The 23,292-nt window shown below is 40.1% G+C and overlaps 1 protein-coding gene across 1 annotated transcript in view; it reads left to right on the top strand.

Annotated features, from left to right (window-relative positions):
* The window catches only part of cfap74 (cilia and flagella associated protein 74), a gene marked incomplete at both ends in the record, with an annotated part of 64,400 nt that overhangs the window by 34,465 nt on the left and 6,643 nt on the right, over positions 1–23,292 (top strand). Inside the window, 8 exons of the mRNA XM_080030782.1 lie at positions 3,932–4,060; positions 11,749–11,836; positions 14,447–14,620; positions 17,373–17,506; positions 17,767–18,043; positions 21,845–21,979; positions 22,151–22,284; positions 22,751–22,885. Of these exons, the coding sequence (XP_079886908.1) occupies positions 3,932–4,060; positions 11,749–11,836; positions 14,447–14,620; positions 17,373–17,506; positions 17,767–18,043; positions 21,845–21,979; positions 22,151–22,284; positions 22,751–22,885 (1,206 nt within the window). The remainder of the gene's footprint in view (positions 1–3,931; positions 4,061–11,748; positions 11,837–14,446; positions 14,621–17,372; positions 17,507–17,766; positions 18,044–21,844; positions 21,980–22,150; positions 22,285–22,750; positions 22,886–23,292) is intronic.

Genomic DNA, 23,292 nt, shown 5'->3' with positions numbered 1-23,292 from the left:
ATTCAAGCGGCTGTTAAACCCCTTCGTACAAGAGAGGGCTGTATGTCATGCTTCCATTGTATTTGTTGTCATGCTCAGAAACATCCTTGGAATAGAGTTAGGCAGGTGACATGGACCGCTGATGTAACCCTAGCTTATCTGCTGAATGCAACACTAAAACTCCCTCACACTCTCCGTCTCTGCCAAAACGGGCATTTTCACAGAGAAACAGCTCATAGAAATCCCTTAAAATGGACAGATCCAGCTTACTTTTCAGCTGGCCCAATGTAAAATAAAGGTCAGAGCCAAGCCCTGTATTGTGATTTTTTCAATAATAAAATGGAGATGTCTTAGCTGATAAAATGTTTATTAATATAAGGGTGACGTAAGGGACCAAGCCTTAAGCTCATATCCCCACAATCCTCTTTGGTCCCTCACAATAGCACAGAACTAAAGTAAATCCGTTATGATTATGGATGTGATACATTATGATTCACACACAAGGTTAAAAACACACCGTGGGCAGTTACATTTTACAGGCGTGCAATCCAGCACCTAGCCAGTCACTGTGTCACATCGTATGGGGGAGGGAATGTGTGTGTGGGGGTGGGGGATTTGTGACAACTGCCATCTGGTGCGCTGGCACACCAGCACATGTGACAATGTGAAGATGACAGCATCAGTGTGAACGGCAGCTTTTAAAGTTAAAAAAAATAACGTGTCAAGGCTTTCACCAGCAAACCATTCTGTCACCCAGCCTCCAACACAGTCATTTAAACACAAAATAGCCTGGCAGGCTTTGGGTGGAAACAATAAGAGAGCCACTGCTTTCATCATACAAATTGTCACTTTTTTCCTTTTGAGTAGATGAGTAGGTATCCCACACGTCCTCCATAGTTTGTGGAAGTTTCTTTTAGAGAACAGCACAAAGCATCATGGAGTGTGTCTCTCTTGTCTGTGCGCCAGTGATTTAAATATTACTCCTACTCATTAAAAGCATTTTTAAGGGGCTTTAAAATGTGCAGCGTGTGACTTCTGCTGGTAAGCCAATGATTGGAATATTTGTGCGGGGCATTTGGCAGCTTTTTTTGTTTTTGGGAACAGTGTGTTTTGTTTTTTCAAACACTCAGCCGAAACTTTCAAATCCCCCTCCACTGCTGGGTGACTTGCTCATTCATGCCCAAATCAAGGACACTGTTTACTGTATTTCTAAAATGGCTTACTGTTACTGTCTTAATCAATCATTAAAGATAGAATTATAGATTCTTATTTCTTATTTGGTTATTGTGAAATATATTATATTGCATTGTATAAATCAAAAGTTTAAAAGTTTAAAAGTAAAATGAAATCATGGCTGAAATCAACCCAAGCATGCACCCATCATCCATAGATTGTTTTCTTAATGTTGTGATGTCCTGTTGTCTTGGTGTCTTACTGTTGTGATGTTGTTGTTGTGGTGTCTTAATGTTGTGATTTTAATGTCGTATTGTGTTATGTTTTACTGTTGTGAAATTGTGTGTTATTGTTTTTATACTTAGGTTTCCCTTTTTGACAGAGATGTATTACTCTGTTTCCTGTCCAGGGACTACAGATGAAAATTAGCTTATAGCTAAATCTGGTACTGCTTATGTGCTGTGCATTGTCCCTGTTAAATAAACAAATAAAATAAATAAATAAAATAAATAGACAGTGCTGCAAACCCCTGCCATAAAAACTGGCTATCACATGAGCAAAGGCAGCAATACAGTGAGCTTGTTGGATCATTCTCCACAATTCAGAAGTCATTTGCTGCATTTATCCATCTACAGTTTGAAAAATAAAACCCATAATACCCATACACGTTTCTGTTTTTCAAGATTATTTTGGGGGATTGTTCATTTGGCAATAGACTTTGTCGTTATAATCAAGGAAGACAAAGACAGTGTTATGACATGTAGAATGGGTTCCTCCCGAGCTTGCTGAATTTCTGTCACAACTGCCTAGAAAGGAAATCAGACCAAACTCCATTTTGTGTAAGTTTTTTATTTTGAAATAAGTGCCTGATACAGTATGTTGGAGTATGTAACACTTAGATAAATTACACCAGCAGCTTGTGGATGGGTGAGACAGCTGTAAATGCTGAAAGCTTCTAAAAATGTCAAATAAAACCAAACTCAGAGGAAATACAAAGTTCACCATCATACCCATGTCTTTTACTCAGTTTTTCAATGTATTGTAAGAGCTAGATCTACAGTACATGGCCAAACGTCTGTGGACACTTAAATATTTGCAACTATGTCATTGTTAAATATCAATATATATATATTTTTTTAATATAGGCTATATATATAATCAAACCATTAATTTGCTGCTACAACATCCTTCTGGGAGAGGGCTTTCCACAAGGTTTTGGAACCTGACTGCAGTTATTTGCGTCAAACGGATCCACAAGAGCATCAGCTTGGTCAGGGGCGATGAGGCCTGGCCTGCTGCCAGCATTCAAAATCATTTTCAAGGTTGTCATTGGATGGGTTTTGAGGTCAGGGTTTTGAACAGGCCAATCAGGTTCTGTCTAATTAATTGACGGAAATATGTCCCATGTCCATGCCTCTGAGAATGACAAACAGAAGAGTTATCTGAAGTGACGCTATGGAAAGGACAGCATCATTTGTCTGTGCCCTTTTTAAAACTCGCAACAAATTGTTATTGAAAACTTAGTTACAGACGTTAGAAAAATAACATCAGGGATCCAGTTCAGAATATCATATATATTATAAATAACTTGTTTCCCTGAATTACAGAAATCTGTTTAACATGAATCTTCTACCAAATGGAACAACATTACAACATTATATAAAATAGTGAAGGTTACATCCTCGGTATCCCAGTGTTCTTTTAACCCAAGAGAAGTTACTTGAATGTCAACTCACTTTGACGTCATTAACCGTCGCATCAGAGACAAATGCATCACAGGCAGCCAGTAAAAATGACTGGATCAGCTTAATGGCCCTGTTCATTTAAATGCCCGATTGTCATAAATGATTATTGTATTATAATCCTCAGTGAGTGATAGGAAGGTTATCATGTGGCCGTAATAAAGATAGCCACATAATATATGTGCCCAAGTGTCCCTGAGTGTCCTTGCCTAAGGGAACCAACCATCTGGTCCTTACTAGTTAAAGTGTGTTATTTCATTTGAGAGGGAAATGGAGTCTTTTAAGCCGCTGCTCGCTAATAGCTCACCTTTGTTTCTAAGAGGATGAAAGCAGACATAACAAAAGGCTATCACTGCATACACATATCACCTCCTGCAAAACCAAGTTTTTTCTACATGTTTATACAGTTATCACATTGTGAAGGTGTGTGAGTGTAAGTGTGGGCTGTGGTTGGATGTGTTGAAGAATTCCCCAAGGTAGAAGAGCCATTTATAGCTATAACCGAGGCTTGTGGCCAGAGGCACAACCATCTGTTAGAGCTCCTCCAAATTGGGTGGCCTAAATGATATGGACTTGGCGTACATCACTTCATGCAAGCCAATTTCCATAGGTGTCAGTCAAACAAAAGTCTTTTCTCTGTCCTTGCTGTCTCCATGAGTTATAAGAAGTTTACCCTGTGAGGTGTAATGGGAAATTGATGTTGTTGGGGACACACAACTTTTAAAATGTGTTCCATAATGTTTGTGCAAGCCATCTGAAAAAACCCTAATGTAAGTGTCAACATCAGTAGCAATGGCATTCACTATACGTTGTATCACAGAGCTAAAGGGGAAGGAGATGAAGTTATATATACCTTCAGCCTGTCAAACCCGGAATGAGTCATTTCTAAAATGCTCTTTTGCAGAATTATCCAATATCAAGTTGTTATCCATCATTGGTGTAGCCAGCGTAGGTGTGTTTTTTTCAAATAACTGCAAAGGTATTAACCTGTTGGTATGTTTGCATTATGCCAATGAAAGCTTTCTTTTGCCTACCAGAGCCAGCGCAGCCCTGAAGGTGACATTTGAAGTGTGCCAGGAGATGAGGAACCACATGGAGATCCTACCAAAGACAGGCTTCATCCAGTCTCAATCAAGCTTAACCGCCCAACTCAAGTTCCTGCCAAGGTAAGGAAGGACACACCGGCTATATTCAATGATAATGGAATCACTGGTGCATTCATAATCTTATTTTAGACGGTAAGCTTGTTAAGGTTCTATCAACCTTGTAAAAAAAAGTGCAAACTGTTTCACTCTGATGTAGACATGTGATACGTATTGAGTCAGACTTTTGGTCTTTCAGCCTCTTCTAAAACAAAAGAGAAACGTAAATTTTTCCTTTTTGAACAAAAACTGCTATAGATTGCAGTGTTTCCCCTACCATTATACAGGCCTGGCGGGCCCGCCAGGCCAACGGGACCCCCCGCCAGGCCAACAGCTGCCCAAAAAAAAAAAAAAAAAAGTAAAAAAAAAAATAAAAAAAAATTAATCTTTTTTTTTTTTTTTTTTTTTGTCTGCGCTACGCCGCGCGATGCACGTGTGCATTCGGAGCGCACAAGTCAAACAGGGAAACTGACGAGAAAGAACCTTCCTTTATAGGTCTATGGCATAGGCTACACTGGAGATATTTAGGACTCAGTAACAGGGAGTTGAACAGGAAAAAGTGATGAGCAAAACTTAGAAAGTTAAAGTCGCTACGTCGCCATGGCAACCGATATGTATCAACAGCTGAGACAGCGCAGCAAGTTATCTTGAAAACAGCAGGCTATAGTAGCCCTACAAGCTTTATTTTTTGGTATTTTCAATGCTACTTTATTTTTATGTTTTAAATTGAGAACTAGGCTACATGAAATATAATGGTCGGAATACAAAATGTTGCTTATTTTGCACACATTTTGATTGATAGGCTAATCATGATGTGTAGCCTAGGTTAATTCATTTATTTTAAATGAATATTTGATAAATTAAAGAAAATGTTTCATGATCCAGATTATTCCAGAAATTAATACTAGACAGGATATACCTGTCTATATTAGGTCTTCGTGTTTATTGTATTTTATTTTCATATCTATGTGTTTTTCTTCAATAGTTTATATGGCTTGTGTCTCCAAATTATTCCATAAAATTGTTTTAGGCAGGACATATGACAGCTGTTTACAGAGCAAAAAAAATAAAATCAGATTTAGCTTCTCAAAGTGCACCAGTTTGATGCATTTAACTTTAAAAAGGTAAAGGTTTTCTTCCGCAGGGGCATGCCCCAAGACCCCACTAGAAGGTCCATTCTCCCCTAGCAGTCTCAAAAAATCCTGAGGGAAACACAAAATGTACAAACGTACCGAATGTGAAGGCATAACCCTATGCCCTGATTTGTAGCGGGCTGTCAAAAGAGGCTCATCCATAATACAGTTATTTTTGGTCAATTTCTACAACAAATTTGGTACGCACGCCGCGCGCATACTCTTTATCAGCTTTTACCACCGGGCCTAAAAACAATTCTAGGGGAAACACTGGATTGTATACACTTCCATTCATATACTTGGTTGTAGATAGAGTTGTAACAGTTGTTGACATGACCCATGCCTTATGTCTGAGTTTTCAATCTTCTTTTTCCAATGACATGATTTATTTGATATTTTTTCTTAAATATTTTGCACATTATTGTTAGAGAGAGTCTGACCGAGGAATTGTATTGCCACCGACTGCTTCAGTAATTATTGTGCATATGACAAAATAACTTTGAAATTTTGTAGTAAAGTATAAACTACAAACCATCACACTTGGATCAACGTTAAAAGATCATTCTGGTAAATTAAAACCTGCGTGGTCTTTTAGCAGTTTAGGCCATTGTTTCTATTGATAGTAAATACCATACCTTCTTAATGTAAGTGAATTGGAAAGGCAGCAGAATGGTAAGAATGGGATACAACAGATTATAATCAATAGCCTACTGTATCTGGTGGGGGAAAGGGAAAGTCAAATGATTAGCCTAGAGAGTTTTCAACATAACAACTTCCAACTAAGTTAAACCATCAAATTCATTTGTTTAGATGATTTGACCGTCAGCTTACAACTTAACAATGTTTCCCTTCTGACTTAGTTGTAGGGATGTCACGAGTCAGAGTCCAGTGTTTTTTGCACAGATCTCATTATATACCTTAGGGAATACAATGTTTGATTGATTTATAAAAAAGATAAATCAATAAGGCACCAGTTACAAAAGCTCAAATTGTCTTTGAAGTAGCAGTCTCTGCATTAGGTAAAGGGGTTACTTGCTAGCTGGCCAAAACATGCGCAACACTACATTCACCTCTCAAACAAACTATCTTTTTGTCTTTTTAATAAAAGACAAAAAGAATTATCAGCTGGATACAATTGTTATATTCCTAACTGTGGAGTCTTACAGAGGTACAAATGGCCACACTCTACTGCCAATCAACAACCATCAGAGATGAATACAGTAGCTGCTTCAATCCACCTGCACTTCAAGCACAATGTTAATGGTTTCTAATGACTTTGAAGGATATGGTAATTCTTGCTACAACAATTCAGGCTGTATATTTAGGTGAAGAGGCAGGAGGTGAACTGCGGTTTAAATTCCAGTAGAGCGGCCAGGGGACCTCCAGGGCAAATATGAGAGGCGTGCAATATGTAACAACTCAGCGTGGGCGCTTGTAATCTTCTGCCCAGTCTACTTTCCCTACATCCACAGTCCAGCTGCTTTGTGTTTTCTAACAATTCTGGAACAAGCTTGTTTTCAAAATGTTTTTTTTGTTGTCAAAATCAGTTGTTATCTCCTAACGATCTGCAACCTGTCTGTACTGTGTGTGCCTGAGTCTGTACAGGCGTGGGGGGGGGGGGCCAAGGCAGAGTTTGGCCCATAAAAAAAATTAAAAAAATATTTTTTATTTTTTTTAACTAGCTCAATATAGGCTTATTAAAAGTCCTTAGATGAGGGGTTGTGATTATGTACAAGTAACAATTTGGTCATTCATCAATAGAAATATTGTGGTGTTATCTGGCTCAGAGAGGGACCAGTCACTAATATGTTTTGGATTCTAAACGAACATGGCTTTTACACATCTTACAATACAAATCTCAGGGGGGCAATCAGGACTTCTTGCATAGGGGCCCAGAAGTTGGTGCTACGCCCCTAGCTAGCAACACGCCTGTTTACATACTTTCTCCAGATATGTTGACTACACATTTTGAGGGCATGCAGTGGTCATCGTTCAGCAGAAGGGCATAAGGGGAGAGTGGGAAAATGTTATTAATCTGCTTTAGTGAATCAGCAGAGGCTTTAATCCAAGGATTAGAGTACAGCATTACTCGTGCTGCTGCTGCTGAGATGGTGCAGCGTTCACAAGAAGCCACCACTCCCTCCATACACCCTCTGCATCACACTGTTTCTCTCTCTTTTTGCTTCTACCTTCTACCACTCTCTCACACATACTTCTCTTCTTCTTCTTGGCCTCTCACCTCTGTGCTTCTCTCTCTTTATCTATCTCTCTGAGCTCCTTCACTTCCCCTTCTAACTCTACATCTATTCTGCCTCTCTATCTTATTCTCAAACTCCTCTCATTCCTCTATGCATCAACAATCAAACGCTGTTTATATGCTGCTGGCCCTGCTTCTTCTTACATAACCTTTAAGCCCAGTTCAGACCAAAGTTTGGCCTCGCAACGACTTGCAACGAGGCGGTTTTAGAATCGCGGGGAAGAAGTTGCAGCAGTGTGAACTGCTCGTTGCAGCGCGTTGCAAACCTTTGCAAGCAGTAGCCAAAGATTTAACATGTCAAATCACAAGGTCCAGTTTTAGAACATCCAGGCCAGCTCGTTGCAAGCAGTTGCAGTTGTGTCTCGTTGCGAGGCAAATCTTTGGTCTGAACTGGGCTTTAGACACCAGAGCCAGACAACACTGTTGTTCTTAAAGAATAATTCCACTCTATTGAAACCTTATTTTGTAGATTAGTTCTATCAGTATTTAATATTTATTGCTGGGATCGGGAAACAAATTGCCATTGCTAGAAATAAGTCTGACAGTAGCCTGATGAACGGAATTACCAATACATGTCATTTCATTATGTAGTCTGACATGTTATGTATGTCCTATGTTATTGTATTAGCCGATTTTTGTTTGGGAGGGGTTGTTAAGTTGCCCTAACAATGTGGTACCCATCCACCTACTTGAGCAGTTTGCTTGCAGTCAAAGATGGAGTCAGCCATTCTGGAGAACTTGTCAAAATCAGTGAATATCTTCTCAAGAGCCTCTGCCAGCTCATACTCTGTGCTATGAAGAGAACATCCTGTTTTAATACACAACCTAGACTCTGTAAACTGGTACATCAAGTAAGTTCACAGCAATTCGGCATGCTTTGTTTTGTGTATGTCTCATCTCTTTCATGGTTTAAGCTGGTCTTCTAATCTGTTGGTTTTTGGTGGATTTGCTTTTGTTTTATCCCGTGTGTGTGTGTGTGTGTGTGTGTGTGTGTGTGTGTGTGTGTGTGTGTGTGTGTGTGTGTGTGTGTGTGTGTGTGTGTGTGTGTGTGTGTGTGTGTGTGTGTGTGTGTGTGTGTGTGTGTGTGTGTGTGTGTGTGTGTGTGTGTGTGTGTGTGTGTGTGTGTAAAATGCACTGCCAAGTTTTATTTCCTCACCAGAGCCTGTTCCAAATCCTCATTAGCAGCACTGCTTTCACTCGCTGTCTCATCCACACACACACACACACACACACACACACACACACACACACACACACACACACACACACACACACACACACACACACACACACAAAGTGTTAAATCCAGATCCTAAAATGACTCATAGCTTTCATTCTTTACACAGGTGTCCTCTGGCTTTTTGGAGAGGGTGAGCACATTTTCTCCCTTCCTTGCTCAGAAGGCTTGTGCTCAACCTGCCCACACCCTCCACCATCTTCCCTTTGCCTCATCCCTCTCTGCCTGTCTGCCTCCACTTTTATTCGTCACCATCCAACCCACATGTTTCTCTCTCATATCCAGAGCATTTTATCGACACACTACATAATCCCCCACTCCACAATATCAAGGCAAATGGTTCTCATGTTCAGCTAATAGGAATGTTGCTCATTTGCATACAGATTGGACACTCACAACCCTAATGAGGAAAGTGGAGTCAATTGCCATTCTGTCGATTTCATCCATATATAGCCCACCATTGTGTTTATGTAAGCCAATCTCTGTATTGGTTAGTTTTTTGTTATTTTTGTCATTTCCGGTCAATTTAGAAACCTCGATGGCTTGCTTGTAGCTGTTAACGTTTGTCTGCATAATTGAACAAATATGCCTATTTAAGTCTTTTGCCTTTTTCATGTCCTGTAGCTAGCTTTAAGCCCACCTACACAGCTTTGATTGGTCAATTATTTCCTCAATCGGGGAGGACATAGAAGACTAATGATTATTGACTATTTAAGGCTATTTAAAGAGGTTAAAAATGTCTTCTTTTTTTTACATAACCACAATTGTGTTTAACAGTCAAACCTTGACTGCATTATACTGAAGCCAGAAATCAGCTCCATCACCCCCAACCATGTGATCTCACAAAGAAACATTTCATTTTCTAAAGCCCAGAAGACAATTGGAAAAATGATAACAAGATGATTAGAATAGGATGGCTTGAATGAACAGTTTAAAGTGTAATCTCTGAAGAGCGAGGCAACATGTCCCACCCTGGCAGTTTCCGGCTGATAAAAGGGAGATTACAAGGATGATTTACTGCAGATTACACCAAACAGCTTTTACCATACTTTAACTGCTGGCTCCCACCAGTATCACAAAACCTGGATGATGCAATTGGTTGCGATAAAACAAAATAAATAGGATATATTACCCGGTTTTGTTCATTTGATTTTGGAGATTTCCTAAACAGTAATGTACTGTATTTTTTTTTGTCCATCCATTTTTCCCCATAGTGCAACATCCCTAAATCTTTTAATCCGTTTTGTAATCCTTTTCATAATCACTTTTTTAATGGTGATGTGAGATCCAAGCAGGAATTTCCTATTCAAGAGGAATATATACATTTCCGATGTATATTATTTACCTCCATCACATTAAAGACAGCAATGAAGCAGCCACTTTCCTGTAATCCTAACCCTTTCAAATGTCCTAAAATTCATAAGTATTTTATCAGTTTTGTGATCTTTTGTCGTAGATTATATAGATTACATTTTTATTTTTATTTTACAGGTTTTTGAGAAATGGTCAAGTAGATGAAGACCTGCCCAATTAGTGGAAATCATTTTGTGATACACACTGCAGCTACTCTTAGCAGTACCACAAAGTCAGAATAACTATTCCGCTTTAACTGTGTCCTCTATTGATCTCAAAATTATTTTTAGAGTCCACAGAGGAGAATTACATTTAAAAGAGGCTGTGGATAATCTGTCTACAGAGAAGAAAAAACACACATGAGTAAATCTGTGCAGGACACTGACAAAAAAAACAAAAAAAACGTCCATCCGCTCAATTCTCCCGAGCATATGGGCCTGGCGACGTCCCACCACGCTTTTTTCCACTCTGGCCTGCCAAGCTAATTCAAGAGTGATTCTCCAGCAGCGATTCTATTTGCGGGCAAGAACAAGAGTCCTTTCCTTAAAATACACCCTTCTCTGCTCTCATTGGTCACACTGTGGGAGGCAGGGGGGGGGGGGGAATTACTTATTTTTTCATCACTCCCCCTTGTAAATGCGAAGAGACTTGACCTTTTCTAGCTTTTGAGTCTTGGTAGGATGTTGTTGGGGGAACACAGACTGTTTATAGCGGAGTGCGTGCTGCATCGTGGTGGGCCCGGGAAAATGTAAAAAAAAAAAAAAAAGACAAACCTGTCCTCCAAACCTGGAGCCGACAGATTTGTTGAAGGTGTAGCTTTGGTTTTAGCGCTTTATAAAAGAAAAAAACCCCGCACTGACATCTGGAGAGCCTTAAAAGCACTGACATTTACAGCATTAACTCTCAAGCCTTCAACCAGCATTAGGAAAAAAAGACAGTTGATATGATAAAAACAGAGCAAGCTAAAGTAAGGAAGTAAGAGGGTGAAAAAATCTAAGCCGCAAACTTACATTTGACATTTGACCACTGTGTACATGATAATGAAATACAAACATCCATGCAGATCTACTGTTATATTGAGGGACCTGAGTTTTACATAAGCCTGTGCATGCCTACTGGGCCTCTTTAAAATCATACTTACTTACGTCTCCCATCACCATGGCTACAACCTACAGTAGTGTGGAGGCGTGCAGCACTCCATCTCTCTCCTGCTTTTCTCCCTGGTGAGCTGATCCTACACTGGTGGGTTTAAGTAAACCAATGGGTCTTTGGGGTCTGAATCTTTATCTTTATCTTTGCAAAGCCTGACAGTGGCTCACGGCTTTTTGACTGTTGGTATTTGATGTAGTGAAAAAATGTAAGCAGCCTTTAAAATCCCCTGATGCAGTTTGCAGTGTGTGTGTGTGTGTGTGTGTGTGTGTGTGTGTGTGTGTGTGTGTGTGTGTGTGTGTGTGTGTGTGTGTGTGTGTGTGTGTGTGTGTGTGTGTGTGTGTGTGTGTGTGTGTGTGTGTGTGTGTGTGTGTGTGTGTGTGTGTGTGTGTGTGTGTGTGTGTGTGTGTGTGTCTGTGTGTGTGTGTGTGTGTCTGTGTCTGTGTGGGTGTGGGTGTGTTATCAACAACATACTTGGTGTATTTGCTCTTCTCTGATAATGATGAACAAAGTGTGCCTTTTTTCTCTCTCTCTCTCTCTCTCTCTCTCTCTCTCCCTCTCTCTCTCTCACACACACACACAGATGTTCCTTATCCAAAGATGCCCAGGAGTTTTTCGACAAAGATACGGGGGTTCTAGATGTTCCATTGACAGTGCAAGTAGCAGGCCAGGTTTGCATATGTATTATATTATACACACACACAGCAAACCTACAATCTGGTTTATCCTTCCCTAGGTTACTGAAAAACAGTGTGCTTATCAAGTACAACACGGGCCATGTGTCCTACTTTGTAGCGAACACAAGCAGAGCCACTGAAGGTTGTAACCTATTTAGCTGATAACAAGCTAAAATTACCATTCAGCCCCAAGGCCCCAGTTACTCCATGGGTGCTAATAAGGCCAAGCATAAAAGGTTATTCCATATGTTTGAAGGGAAATGTTCCTCACAAGCTCAAAATGGGAACAGAGAAATGTGTTCTTTTTTACTTACTATATTAGTGTCAGGGTATAGGACATAGAACATAGATCAAAGACATAAGGCATTACTATATTCACACTTATGATTACAGAGCTACAAAGTTACTACAGTATATAATATAAATTGGTGCCTCTGGTTCACTGGGGGAAAAAAAGTCTGATTCATTTGCAGCACAGATGATGTTAGATGACAGGCGGTCGGAGCACTTCCATCACAAGCTCTCTGTGTCAAATCAGTACAAAAGATACACAGTTGTGTTTTTTAAAATGTCTGATTCTTTTTATCGGCATATGTGAGTAGAATATAACTCCCATGGTGCATTTTGGTAAGAAATAGTGTTACAATTTTACCTGCACTGCTGAGGATTAGTTCAAGCTGAGGATGAACCTTTTTAGAAAACTGATAAAAAATAGATATATATTTTTTTCCTGATATCCTTAAAGTTACTCTACACTGACAAACAGGAGGCTTCTGGATGATGACATATTGCTATAGGTTTCTGTTTGGGCCAGCCATTTCAATCACTTCAAACCCTTTTAGTAAGAGATTGTTTTTTTGTCAGTCCATCTGGCATGGTGGATGGCTTTAATTACAGCAATTTCACCTGCTATTCACTGCATGTATAACACAATTTTGTTACACAGTTTTTTGTTTACTATAGAAATAATAGCCTTTTCAGTGGCTAGAATACGATCAAAGCTTTCCTGGTCTGTAGAATATGGACTTCTAGGTTTCTGTCAGGGCTTTCAATTAGTTTCTTCAAAAAACAAATGAGGTAAACATATTCTTTCACGATGATGCGTCCTTCCTCTCATGAGACACATATCTAAATATCCTCTTCTTAAGTTCAAAGTTTTGAAATATTTAAATGAACAATTCAGCCCTTGAAGTAGAAATCACTTGGGCTGGAAAGCAACTGAATTCCTTAAACTCACCAGCAGCATCCTTTTATTAAAAAACAGAGAGCAGCTGCTTAAACATTTGTGTTGCAACGATGCCAGTCCTCTTTCTCAGGAAAAGTAAAATCTTCTTGCCAAACGTCACCTTCCTCTCCCCGCCTGTCCAACCTCCACTCCCTGTCTCTTGCCAAGAGCCAAAGACTGGGCCAGGATGCTCCTGTGGAGCACCAAAGCTGTTGCCCTCAGTCCCAAGCCCTGAGCTCCTGGCATTAAAACACACACACACGCACGCACACACACACACGCACACACGCACACACACACACACACACACACACACACAATCTCTCTTGTTTGGCCACCAGACGCCACAGCCTCCAGGAAAGCAATGGTGCAGTGACCAATAAACAAGGTCATCTGCTAAGCACTGACACGATTCAAGTTGTTTTGAGAAAGAAGAAAAATAACATTGCTCACAAGCTTACTTTTTTTTCTAATGTAGTTCTATACATAAGTATTAGAACTTAAAGGAATATTAAAGGATAAGGCTTGGGATATTTTTATCATTGTCAATTAAAAAAACTAACAATGATTGATTTAACCAAAAGGTATCGATGTATCCAAAGAACTTCATCCAGACTCAGCTGATTCCTCTGACAATTTGACTAAATCTATTCAACAACATCAATGAGCCTGCAGCGATATAACCGTTAACACATAGTCTTACAGCCTCTAAATACTCCCTAGAGCAAATACTATGTAGTCAACCACTGCCTAAAATAGTCCTCCAAAAATGATCTGTTTGGCGATTTCACTGATAAACCTTAACACTTGGGTTGAAGTATTCCATTTTTAAAGCCCCCTAAGAGCCTTAACTCTTGCATAAAAGCATTGCTCCATTTTAGCCCACAAGACTGAAGTGACCTTAGATATTTGTGTGCAAATATTCATTTTTTTTTTACTTCAATATGAATATGACAATGTATCATTTAAGATAGATGCATAGCAGTTTACAGAAAAGCCCCTGGAACCATTTCTAATATATAAATCAACTATCCTGATGTTTAACCGACATGGTAAGATTATTATCATATTCGAATGAAATAAAGAGAGTCTTGATCAAATGCAATGTTGTGACGTTTATAGAGAGAAAGCTGAACAAAGATACATGGAGGAAAAATGGTCAAATGGCTGTACAGATACTTTATTTACTTTAATTGAATTCCTTCGTGATTTTTCTCTACTTATGACATCTATTGCAGCATGTCCATCCTGGGAGAGGGATCCCTTACTCTATCAACTCTCCCTGAGATTTCTCAATTTTTTAAAATCTCGATAAAGGTTTTTTTTTACTGGGGCTATACAAATGAAACTGATTTGATTTATGTGTTTGTGCGTTGCAGGTTACACCTGTCCACTTCACAGTCCAAGCAGTGGTGACCTCATCAGACCTGCACTTTGACCGGACCGAGCTGGACTTTGGATACTGTTCCTTCTACCAGTCTGTCAAGAGCAGCGTGCGCCTCACCAACCTGTCCATGCTGCCTCAGGACTTTGGCTTCATGGCTGTCCCAGAGGTAATGCACCCGTGTGTTAAAACTAAAATATTTTCAAAATACAAGTCGTATCCAAGCAAAAAGTAAATTTTTCAACATTTAACTTCTACGGTTTTTTTGCATTTGTTCTTCTTATTTAACCCTTTAAAGTCCTTAAGATTTCACTAGTGGTTGGGTTTTTTTTGGCTCATCTGTGGTTACCATGGTAAAATCAAATGCAGTTTGGTACCACAGAAAAAACCTTGTTGAGGACACACGTGCAACTGATCCATCTGCTTTAAATGCAGAGTGAAGAACCTTATCTTGCTGAGAAATATCACCTTCTTGTATAAGAAGTGTAACTTTTTTTTCATGTATCTTATATGTTATTTTGTATTGTATCTTGTACAGCACTTTGGTCAACTGATGTTGTTTTTAAATGTGCTATAGAAATAATTTTGACCTTGATTTTATAAAAAAATATATTTACACAATCTACTGTGAAAAAAATATAATAAATAAATAGCTATATAATGATAAATGCTTTTGTTGATGATTGAGGTTAGAACTAAAAATGCATCTATCACAGGAAGTGTAGTATTTACGCATCATTTCTCCGTCTTTTGCACACTGTCTCACATTAAATGCACGTGTTAATTAAGTTATTTGGCGCACGTTGTCAGCAGGCCCGGATTAAGAAGAAAGATTACACTAGGCATACCGCATTTTTTCGGGCCCCCTCCAAATGGATACTTCACGATTTGGTGAAAAACTACGTACATTTGAACTGCCACAAGAGTAGGCTATTATGCTCATTCATTTGTTTAAGAGTTGCGCGTTTGTAAACGGGAGTGAAGAGAAACGTAACCGAGTGTGCGAGCTCACTGCAGGAGCATTTCTGTAAGGTGCGTGCAGAGTCCAGTGTGGGAGCAATTTTTCCAACTGGATGAAAAACAGTGCAGTGCAATGCTTTATTCAGCATAAAGTTAAAACGCTCGTGCAAGCCTGATCTAACACAAAAGCTTTGCGCGAGCGAAGCAGCGATTCACCTGGTGAAACCTGGCGTGGAACTCTGTGGTGGGTAACGGCGAAATTCACAGTGAGACATCGCCGGTCTGAGACGCCGCACAGAAAAACTCTGGTTTGACGACTAAAATTATAACCCGGGAGCAGAGCCGGCCCAAGCCTTCATGGGGCCCTAAACCGAATTTGATTAGGGCCCCCCTCTCCAATGTTATCGTGGTCAAATGATTGACTATTGTTAAATGTCATTCACACACCCAGTTCATCCCTAGTGCCTCCAATGTCCAGTTTAGTGAAAATAGTAGCCAGCCGAGATCCTGACTCTTCTAGGGGGGTCCGGGGGTATGCCCCCCCGGGAGATTTTTTTTACCTTTTTAAAGTGAAATGCATGAATTTGGTGCACTTTGAGAGGGAAATTAAGAGGCTAAATCTGAGGAATTTTGTGTGAACAAACAATTTGGAGATACTGGCTCGAATGAAGTAGAAATAAAAGCTATCGAAGAAAGACATGGATTTTCCATAAACATATTAATATAGAAAAAATATAATATATAAATAGAATAAAATAAAAAATATAATTCAGTGTCCTCTGGGATGGTGCTTTTTTTTCTTTTAAGGGACATATTTCTCTTTAATATTATGAATGCATTTAAATGCAGTGAGAAGAACGAAGCAGAAGAACTCTGTTGTCCAGCTATCTTTTTTTTCCACAGATGAGGCTGAAATAGGCTATAGGCTACAGTATACACAGTGCATGGGCAACTGAGGGCAGCCCAATTTCCAATTTTTTTAAATAAACTCAATACCGAGTGATAAGTTAACCTCGGATGAACTGATTAAATTAATAGGCTATTAACTATCCAGACCAAAAAATTGTATTCCTTTTTTTGTATGATAACTTACATTTGCATAATATGATGTTAATATCAAACACATACCGTAAAAAAAAAAAATAATAATGTTTTTTTTTTTTTTTTTTTTTTTTTTTTTCTTCTCACTGGGCCCCCTTGTGGAAATGGGCCCTAGGCACGTGCCTAGAATGCCTATGCCTAGATCCGGCCCTGGTTGTCAGACCATATGCCCATTTAATCCGCACGCGTATTCTGCTGATAGTGTAACGTGGGCTGACCAGAGGAAACTAACACTCCATCTGATAGATTATGACTGTTACAATATGCGCTCCACATTAAGCCTGAAAATAACCGGCCGATGCTCTGTGATGTAGGAATAGAGAGGGATCTGGATGTTTACTCGCCAAACTGATTGACAGCATTTCCGTGCACGTGGCATTTGTTTACAATATTGAGTTTTGCCTTTGTGAATGCAAACAAAACCATCTAAAAAACGAAAAAATGTATCCGATCTCAACTGGCGCGCACCAAGGAAGCGGACTATTGGATGTGCACACAACCTTAGACCAGTTTTGTTAAGATACCAGCTTGTAATAAATGCATAATAACACACACACATCACCACATTCTTTCTCTAACCAGGACAATCATCTTTTATCTGTAGAATGAGCAGCTGACCCTGTGCTGTGTGGGCGAAAAACTTAACTAATAACTGCCATGCAAACAGTATATATATAATGTGACACATTCCACTGCCGGTGTGAATATCAGGTTCATAGCAACAGTAACAGGTCAATAGAGCAGAAATCACTGTTGCAGAACAAAATGCCGACCATAAATAGTATCCATATTTCATGAAAATCTGAAGGATTTGAAAATCAAGACATTTGTGTTGTTTGTGTTTTCCCCCCACTCTACAGTTCATGGAGGTCCAGCCTAATGATGGCTTTGGCACGCTGCTTCCTCAAGAGACCCTGGAGATGGATCTGATTTTCAGTGCCAACAAGGCCAAAGAGTATAATTTCCAACTCTGCTGCAAATCCGGAATTAACAGGTTCCCTGAGTTAACTTTTTAAATGTCACAATAATTGATATTTTGACACATGTATTTCTATTTGTATGTTGTGTTTCCACTTCAGGATGCCTATTAACAACAGGCAAAGGGACTGCCCACCTTTTTTTTGTTTTCTTTCTAAAGAATTTGTATGGTTCAGTTGTGTCATGGTGTGTAGTTATGATGGCTACGATTCAGTTCATTACATCCAATATCTATTCAAATATAACTTGGCCAATTTTTTTCCCATTCATTCTCAGAGATTTCCTTGTGTCTTGCCGTGCGGTGGGTGTGCGCCCTCCATTGGAGCTCTCCCATTCTGTGGTCCAGTTTGGGGCCACGGCCATAGGAGACCAGTCCACTGCTATTCTTTACCTCCTCAACCATGAGTCCAGTCCCAACCAGTCCAGACAAGCAGGTTCTTCAGTGGTAAAGGACAGCATGGCTGCTGTAGCACCCAGGCTATTCTCCTTCACCATACCCAAAGATTCAGACATCAGCATCACTCCTGTTGCAGGCAGCCTGCTTCCTGGGGAGGTGAAGTAGCAGCACTCTTACTGTTTACACTGCTTAGAAAGGGTCACTCCACTGATTTTAAACCTTAATGACAGATTAATAGTCCTGTCGAGCACTTCCATAGTCTTTATAACAAAAAGAACATGATTTAAAATCCACCTGCTTGCTTTTTCTGGAGCCTTTTACCATAATCTTTCAATTCAATCAGCTGATAAAGACCATGACCAGCCGGTGACAGTTTCCAAAAAAGCTATCCATTAAGATGTTCTTCTGCTATGTTAATTTAGCGAATGAATGCGCATGGTTGCAGTATGGAAAATGTAAGACTAGACACTAAACAAACATACATAATGATCCTAATCAAAACGTAGTTCTATTTTTAAACTTATCAAAATAGTTTGAGTTGAGCTTGTGAACTTAACCTTTAATTTTAGGTATGAAACCAGACCTAGAAGCAAATGTACTTTTATTTTACACAATAAAACAGTTGCAATACGGTCATGACATCTCACTCAATACAGTTATACAGAATTCCAGTTAGACAACAACAGCTATCATACATATAGCTGCCATTGGCTTGTTACAAAGCCCTTTATAGTCTAATGATGCGCCCTACTGGAGACCTGGTGCAAGTGAACAAAAGCTTTTTATTTTCTCTGTCTATGCTGGAGAACAAAATACCAAAAACTATGAATCTTTGCATTGCATTGTTTATAGCTATTTGGTTGTTGCAGTTCAGGTGGCCACTGGAGCACATTCCACCAGACAGTTTATAAAAACAATGTATCCATTTGCAATATTTCTTTCAACTGTGTACCAGAGGCCCAGTGGGAGCCATCCAGGAAATTGTCCACCGTTACGTTAGGCCGGCAATACATCATCTCAATATATAGCTCCAGAGTTCTTGTGTGGTTTGTTGCACCAACAACAAAGTAAAAACAAACATCTTACCCTGTGTTCCAATACCCATACTTCCATACTATTTAGTATACCAGAAAGATTTAGGATGTCCCAATACATGCAGTCAATTGTAGTATGCTGAAAATACACAAATGCCCCACTTACTTCAATAGCATTTTGGAGTATTTGTCTTAATTCTTGACATTTCTTGACATAATGATCTTCCATATCTGATTTTTTTTTCTCTCCTGTGGCCCTTAAACTCTTCTGTACTTTAGTATGTAGTGTAGTAAAAAGAAAAAGTATGTGATTTGGAACGCAGGGATAGTTTAATCCTTTGCCATGCCCCCAAAAATACCCAGAATGAAGGGCTTTATGACACCGGCTTCACCTCTGCATTAAGTGGGAGCACTCTATCGTAAGAGCTGTTAGGACCGTTGTGAGAGTCTAGTCAAAGCATAGCATTGTTACAGACAGCAAAACTTAAACATTTTTATTATTTCACATGTAATCCTCTTACCTAGAGACTCAATGAGATATACAGTATCTCACAAAAGTGAGTACACCCCTCACATTTCTTCACATTTTTCTTTATATCTTTCCATGGGACAACACTGAATAAATGACACTTTGATACAATGTAAAGTAGTCAGTGTACAGCTTGTATAACAGTGTAAATTTAGTGTCCCCTCAAAATAACTCGACACACAGCCATTAATGTCTAAACTGCTGGCAACAAAAGTGAGTACACCCCTTAGAAAAAATTTACAAATTGGGCCCAAAGTGTAAATATTTTGTGTGGCCACCATTATTTTCCAGCACTGCCTTAACCCTCTTGGGCATGGAGTTCACTAGAGCTTCACAGGTTGCAACTGGAACCCTCTTCCACCCATTTATGACAGCATCACAGAGCTGGTGGATATTAAAGACCTTGCGCTCCTCCACCTTCCGTTTGAGGATGCCCCAAAGATGCTCAATAGGGTTTAGGTTTGGAGACATGCTTGGCCAGGCCATAACCTTTACCCTCAGCTTTTTTAGCAAGCCACTGGTCGTCTTGGAGGTGTGTTTGGGGTCGTTATCATGTTGCAATACCACTGTGCGGCCCAGTTTACGAAGGTTGAGTGCACATGGTCAGCGTCGTACACAGAGGTTGGCTTTGGAAAATAGACGTATGAGTGCTGCCAGCATTGCTGAAGGGCTTGAAGGGGTGGGGGGTCAACCTGTCAGTGCTCAGACCATACGCCACACTCTGCATCATACTGGTCTGCATGGCTCATCATACCAGAAGGAAGCCTATTCTAAAGATGATGCACAAGAAACCCCACAAAAAGTTTGCTGAAGACAAACAGACTACGGACATGGATGACTGCAACCATGTCCTGTGGTCTGATGAGACCAAAATAAATGTATTTGGTTCAGATGGTGTTAAGAGTGTGGAGCGGCAACCAGGTGAGGAGTACAAAGACAAGTGTGTCTTGCCTAGAGTCAAGCATGGTGGTTGGAGTGTCATGGTCTGGGGCTGCATGAGTGCTGCCAGCACTGGGGATCTACAGTTCATTGAATTCTAACATGTACTGTGACATACTGAAGCAGAGCATGATCCCCTCCCTTCATAAACTGGGCCGCAGGGCAGTACTGCAACATGATAACGACCCCAAACACCCCTCCGAACGACCACTGGCTTGCTAAAGAAGCTGAGGGTACAGGTTATGGACTGGCCAAGCATGTCTCCAGTCTTAAACCCTATTGAGCATCTTTGGGGCATCCTAAAACGGGAGATGGAGGAGCGCAAGGACTCTAATATCCACCAGCTCCTTGATGTCGTCATGAATGGGTAGAAGAGGGTTCCAGTTGCAACCTGTGAAGCTCTAGTGAACTACATGCCCAAGAGGGTTAAGGCAGTGCTAGAAAATAATGATGGCAAAACAAAATATTGACACTTTGGGCCCAATTTGGACATTTTTTCTTAGGGGTGTACTCACTTTTGTTGCCAGCAGTTTAGACATTAATGGCTGTGTGTCGAGTTATTTTGAGGGGACAGTAAATTTACACTGTTATACAAGCTGTACATTGACTACTTGACATTGTATCAAAGTGTCATTTATTCAGTGTTGTCGCATGGAAAGATATAAAGAAAAATGTGAAGAAATGTTAGGGGTGTACTCACTTTTGTGAGATACTGTATATCAGGGCATGATACCTCTGGTCACTGGGTTGGATGACTGCGCCAGCTTGATGCTGGGAGACTAAACAGACATAGTTTTGGATTGATCAAATTAATCATTTCTAAGTGTCTTTTACATCATCTATCTCACAGAGTTGTTGTACAAGAACTTGCCATTGTCATTTACCTCTGATCGTTTTCTTGTTGTGTTGTTTTGGACCGCAAAGGGGGCGGGGCCAGGTCAGAATGCCGGATGCCGGTCTGATGTATAATGGCAATTGGAGGGATTATCCTCCTCAGTCCACTTGATCCACGCTACAGACATTTTAAAATGTAGTTTTTTAATTAAAGCTGGGGTATATGATTTGGGGAGAAAATAGCAGTTGGGATAGAGATTCGAATCCAAATACCTCAACCGCTCCACTTGTTCTCTTTGGTCCCTCCCTGACACACTCTACACCAACAACGTCGGTGCCAAAGTGAATGGACAGTCCCAACAGCCAATAAGAACAGAGAATCGGAGCCTCGCTCTGATTGGTCAAAGTGTACCGCTTATGTACAGTTTGACCAATCAGAGCGAGGCTCACTTTGCAATGTGAAGAAGATGTTTTGAAATGATAAAATTCACCAATGAGAGAACACTCCAGTGTTAATGCCATTCTAATGTCAATGTATATTATAACAAGCGTATAATAATATATGTATACTTCTTAATCTGAATCATTTCTTGACATGTTAGCATTTCTCCCCTGGCGTAGAGATGTCTGGTACAGGTGACGTTCAGACCCAAACTGTCAGAGCAGCAGATCAAAGATGAAGCGGTGCGTCTCCTCCATAGAGCCACGCTGCTCCGTCACAAAGAGCTAGAGCGCATCAGCCTGGCTGAACAAGAGGTAAACCACCACTATGCACACACTTCAGTCTCTGTGTGTGTGGCCAGAAGGCTTTTACATCTGATCACTCTTCACCACACTGATTGATTTCTGTTTCATCAACATACTGGTGCTTACACATGATTACATGTTTTGAAGCCATCAGTCATGTTTTTGTCTGTGCACTATAAGGCCAAGAAGGACGTCCCAGTGGAGACCTGTAAGGGAAAGAAGGGACCTGGGATTCCAAAGACCAACAAATTGCCCGACATGCCAAAGACGGAACAACCAACTCAATCACCAGATCCTGCTGACGTACAGCCAAGGTATGAGCTTTTCATTTCTACCAAGGCTTGATATCTTCCCTGGATATCATCCATCTTTACACCTGCTTTGTGTTATAGATTACTTTGGAAAAAACACATCCAACTCACTGGAAAGCCAGTGAAGCAAATATTAATTTATAAATATTCTATAAAGCACAAGAGTAGCACTGCAAAAAGAGAATACATTATTCCAAACATCTTTCACGTTCTCCCTGAAAGCCTCTCTTTGCCTCTATACACCCAATTAATAAGTTGGAACAGTCGAGATCCAACAACACTGCAACAAGCCAGATGCAAATACAGCTCCTATTCCAGTGTTTTTATGCTTTCATATGTATAACCATGAGTTTTCATGTGCAGTGTAACACATAGTAAAATCTCAATAGAGATAGAACATTTTGATAAAAAGAAAAACCCTTGTTTTTTTTGTTTTTTTTTAAATAAAATCCTTCTTTTTGTTTTCTAGTCCAGAGCAGTATGAGGAGGCCAGAGCAACTCTGTTGTACTCCTTCACCCAGCGCTACAGCCAGCACACTGTTCCCTGCTATGTGTCGGATGGAGACCCTGTAAAGGAAGCCCAACAGGCCCAGCCGGCATGGAGGTAACAATGTATCTGCCCTGCATTCCAAATCCCTATACTATCTCTGCTATTTACTATGGTAGAAAAAGATTTAGGATGTCCTAATACTTGTGTGAGGATGCAGCATCCTGAGAAAATACATGGATGCCCTGCTTACATCCGGTCGTGATTCTCGACCGGTCGAGTGGAAATCAGAATGCTTTTTTTGGACGATTCTGAGCCAGAACCCACTGTGCATCAGAAGTCACATTTACGGAGCCTCTGTGTGAAAACAATCTGCAATTTGATGGCTATATTTAGCAAGAGGCAATTTCAAGGCGCGATGTTAGGATTAAATTGAAAAGTAAAAGTATGTCCCAATTGTGTGCCTACTGCATGCTACATACTTCAGCTCTAGTATGTAGAATATAAAAAAAGAAAGAGTATGC

The sequence above is a fragment of the Ammodytes marinus genome (genome assembly GCF_949987685.1).
Source record: "Ammodytes marinus genome assembly, chromosome: 7".
In the NCBI taxonomy this organism is placed as follows: Eukaryota; Metazoa; Chordata; class Actinopteri; order Uranoscopiformes; family Ammodytidae; genus Ammodytes; species Ammodytes marinus.
This window is presented reverse-complemented; position numbering and strand designations above follow the sequence as displayed.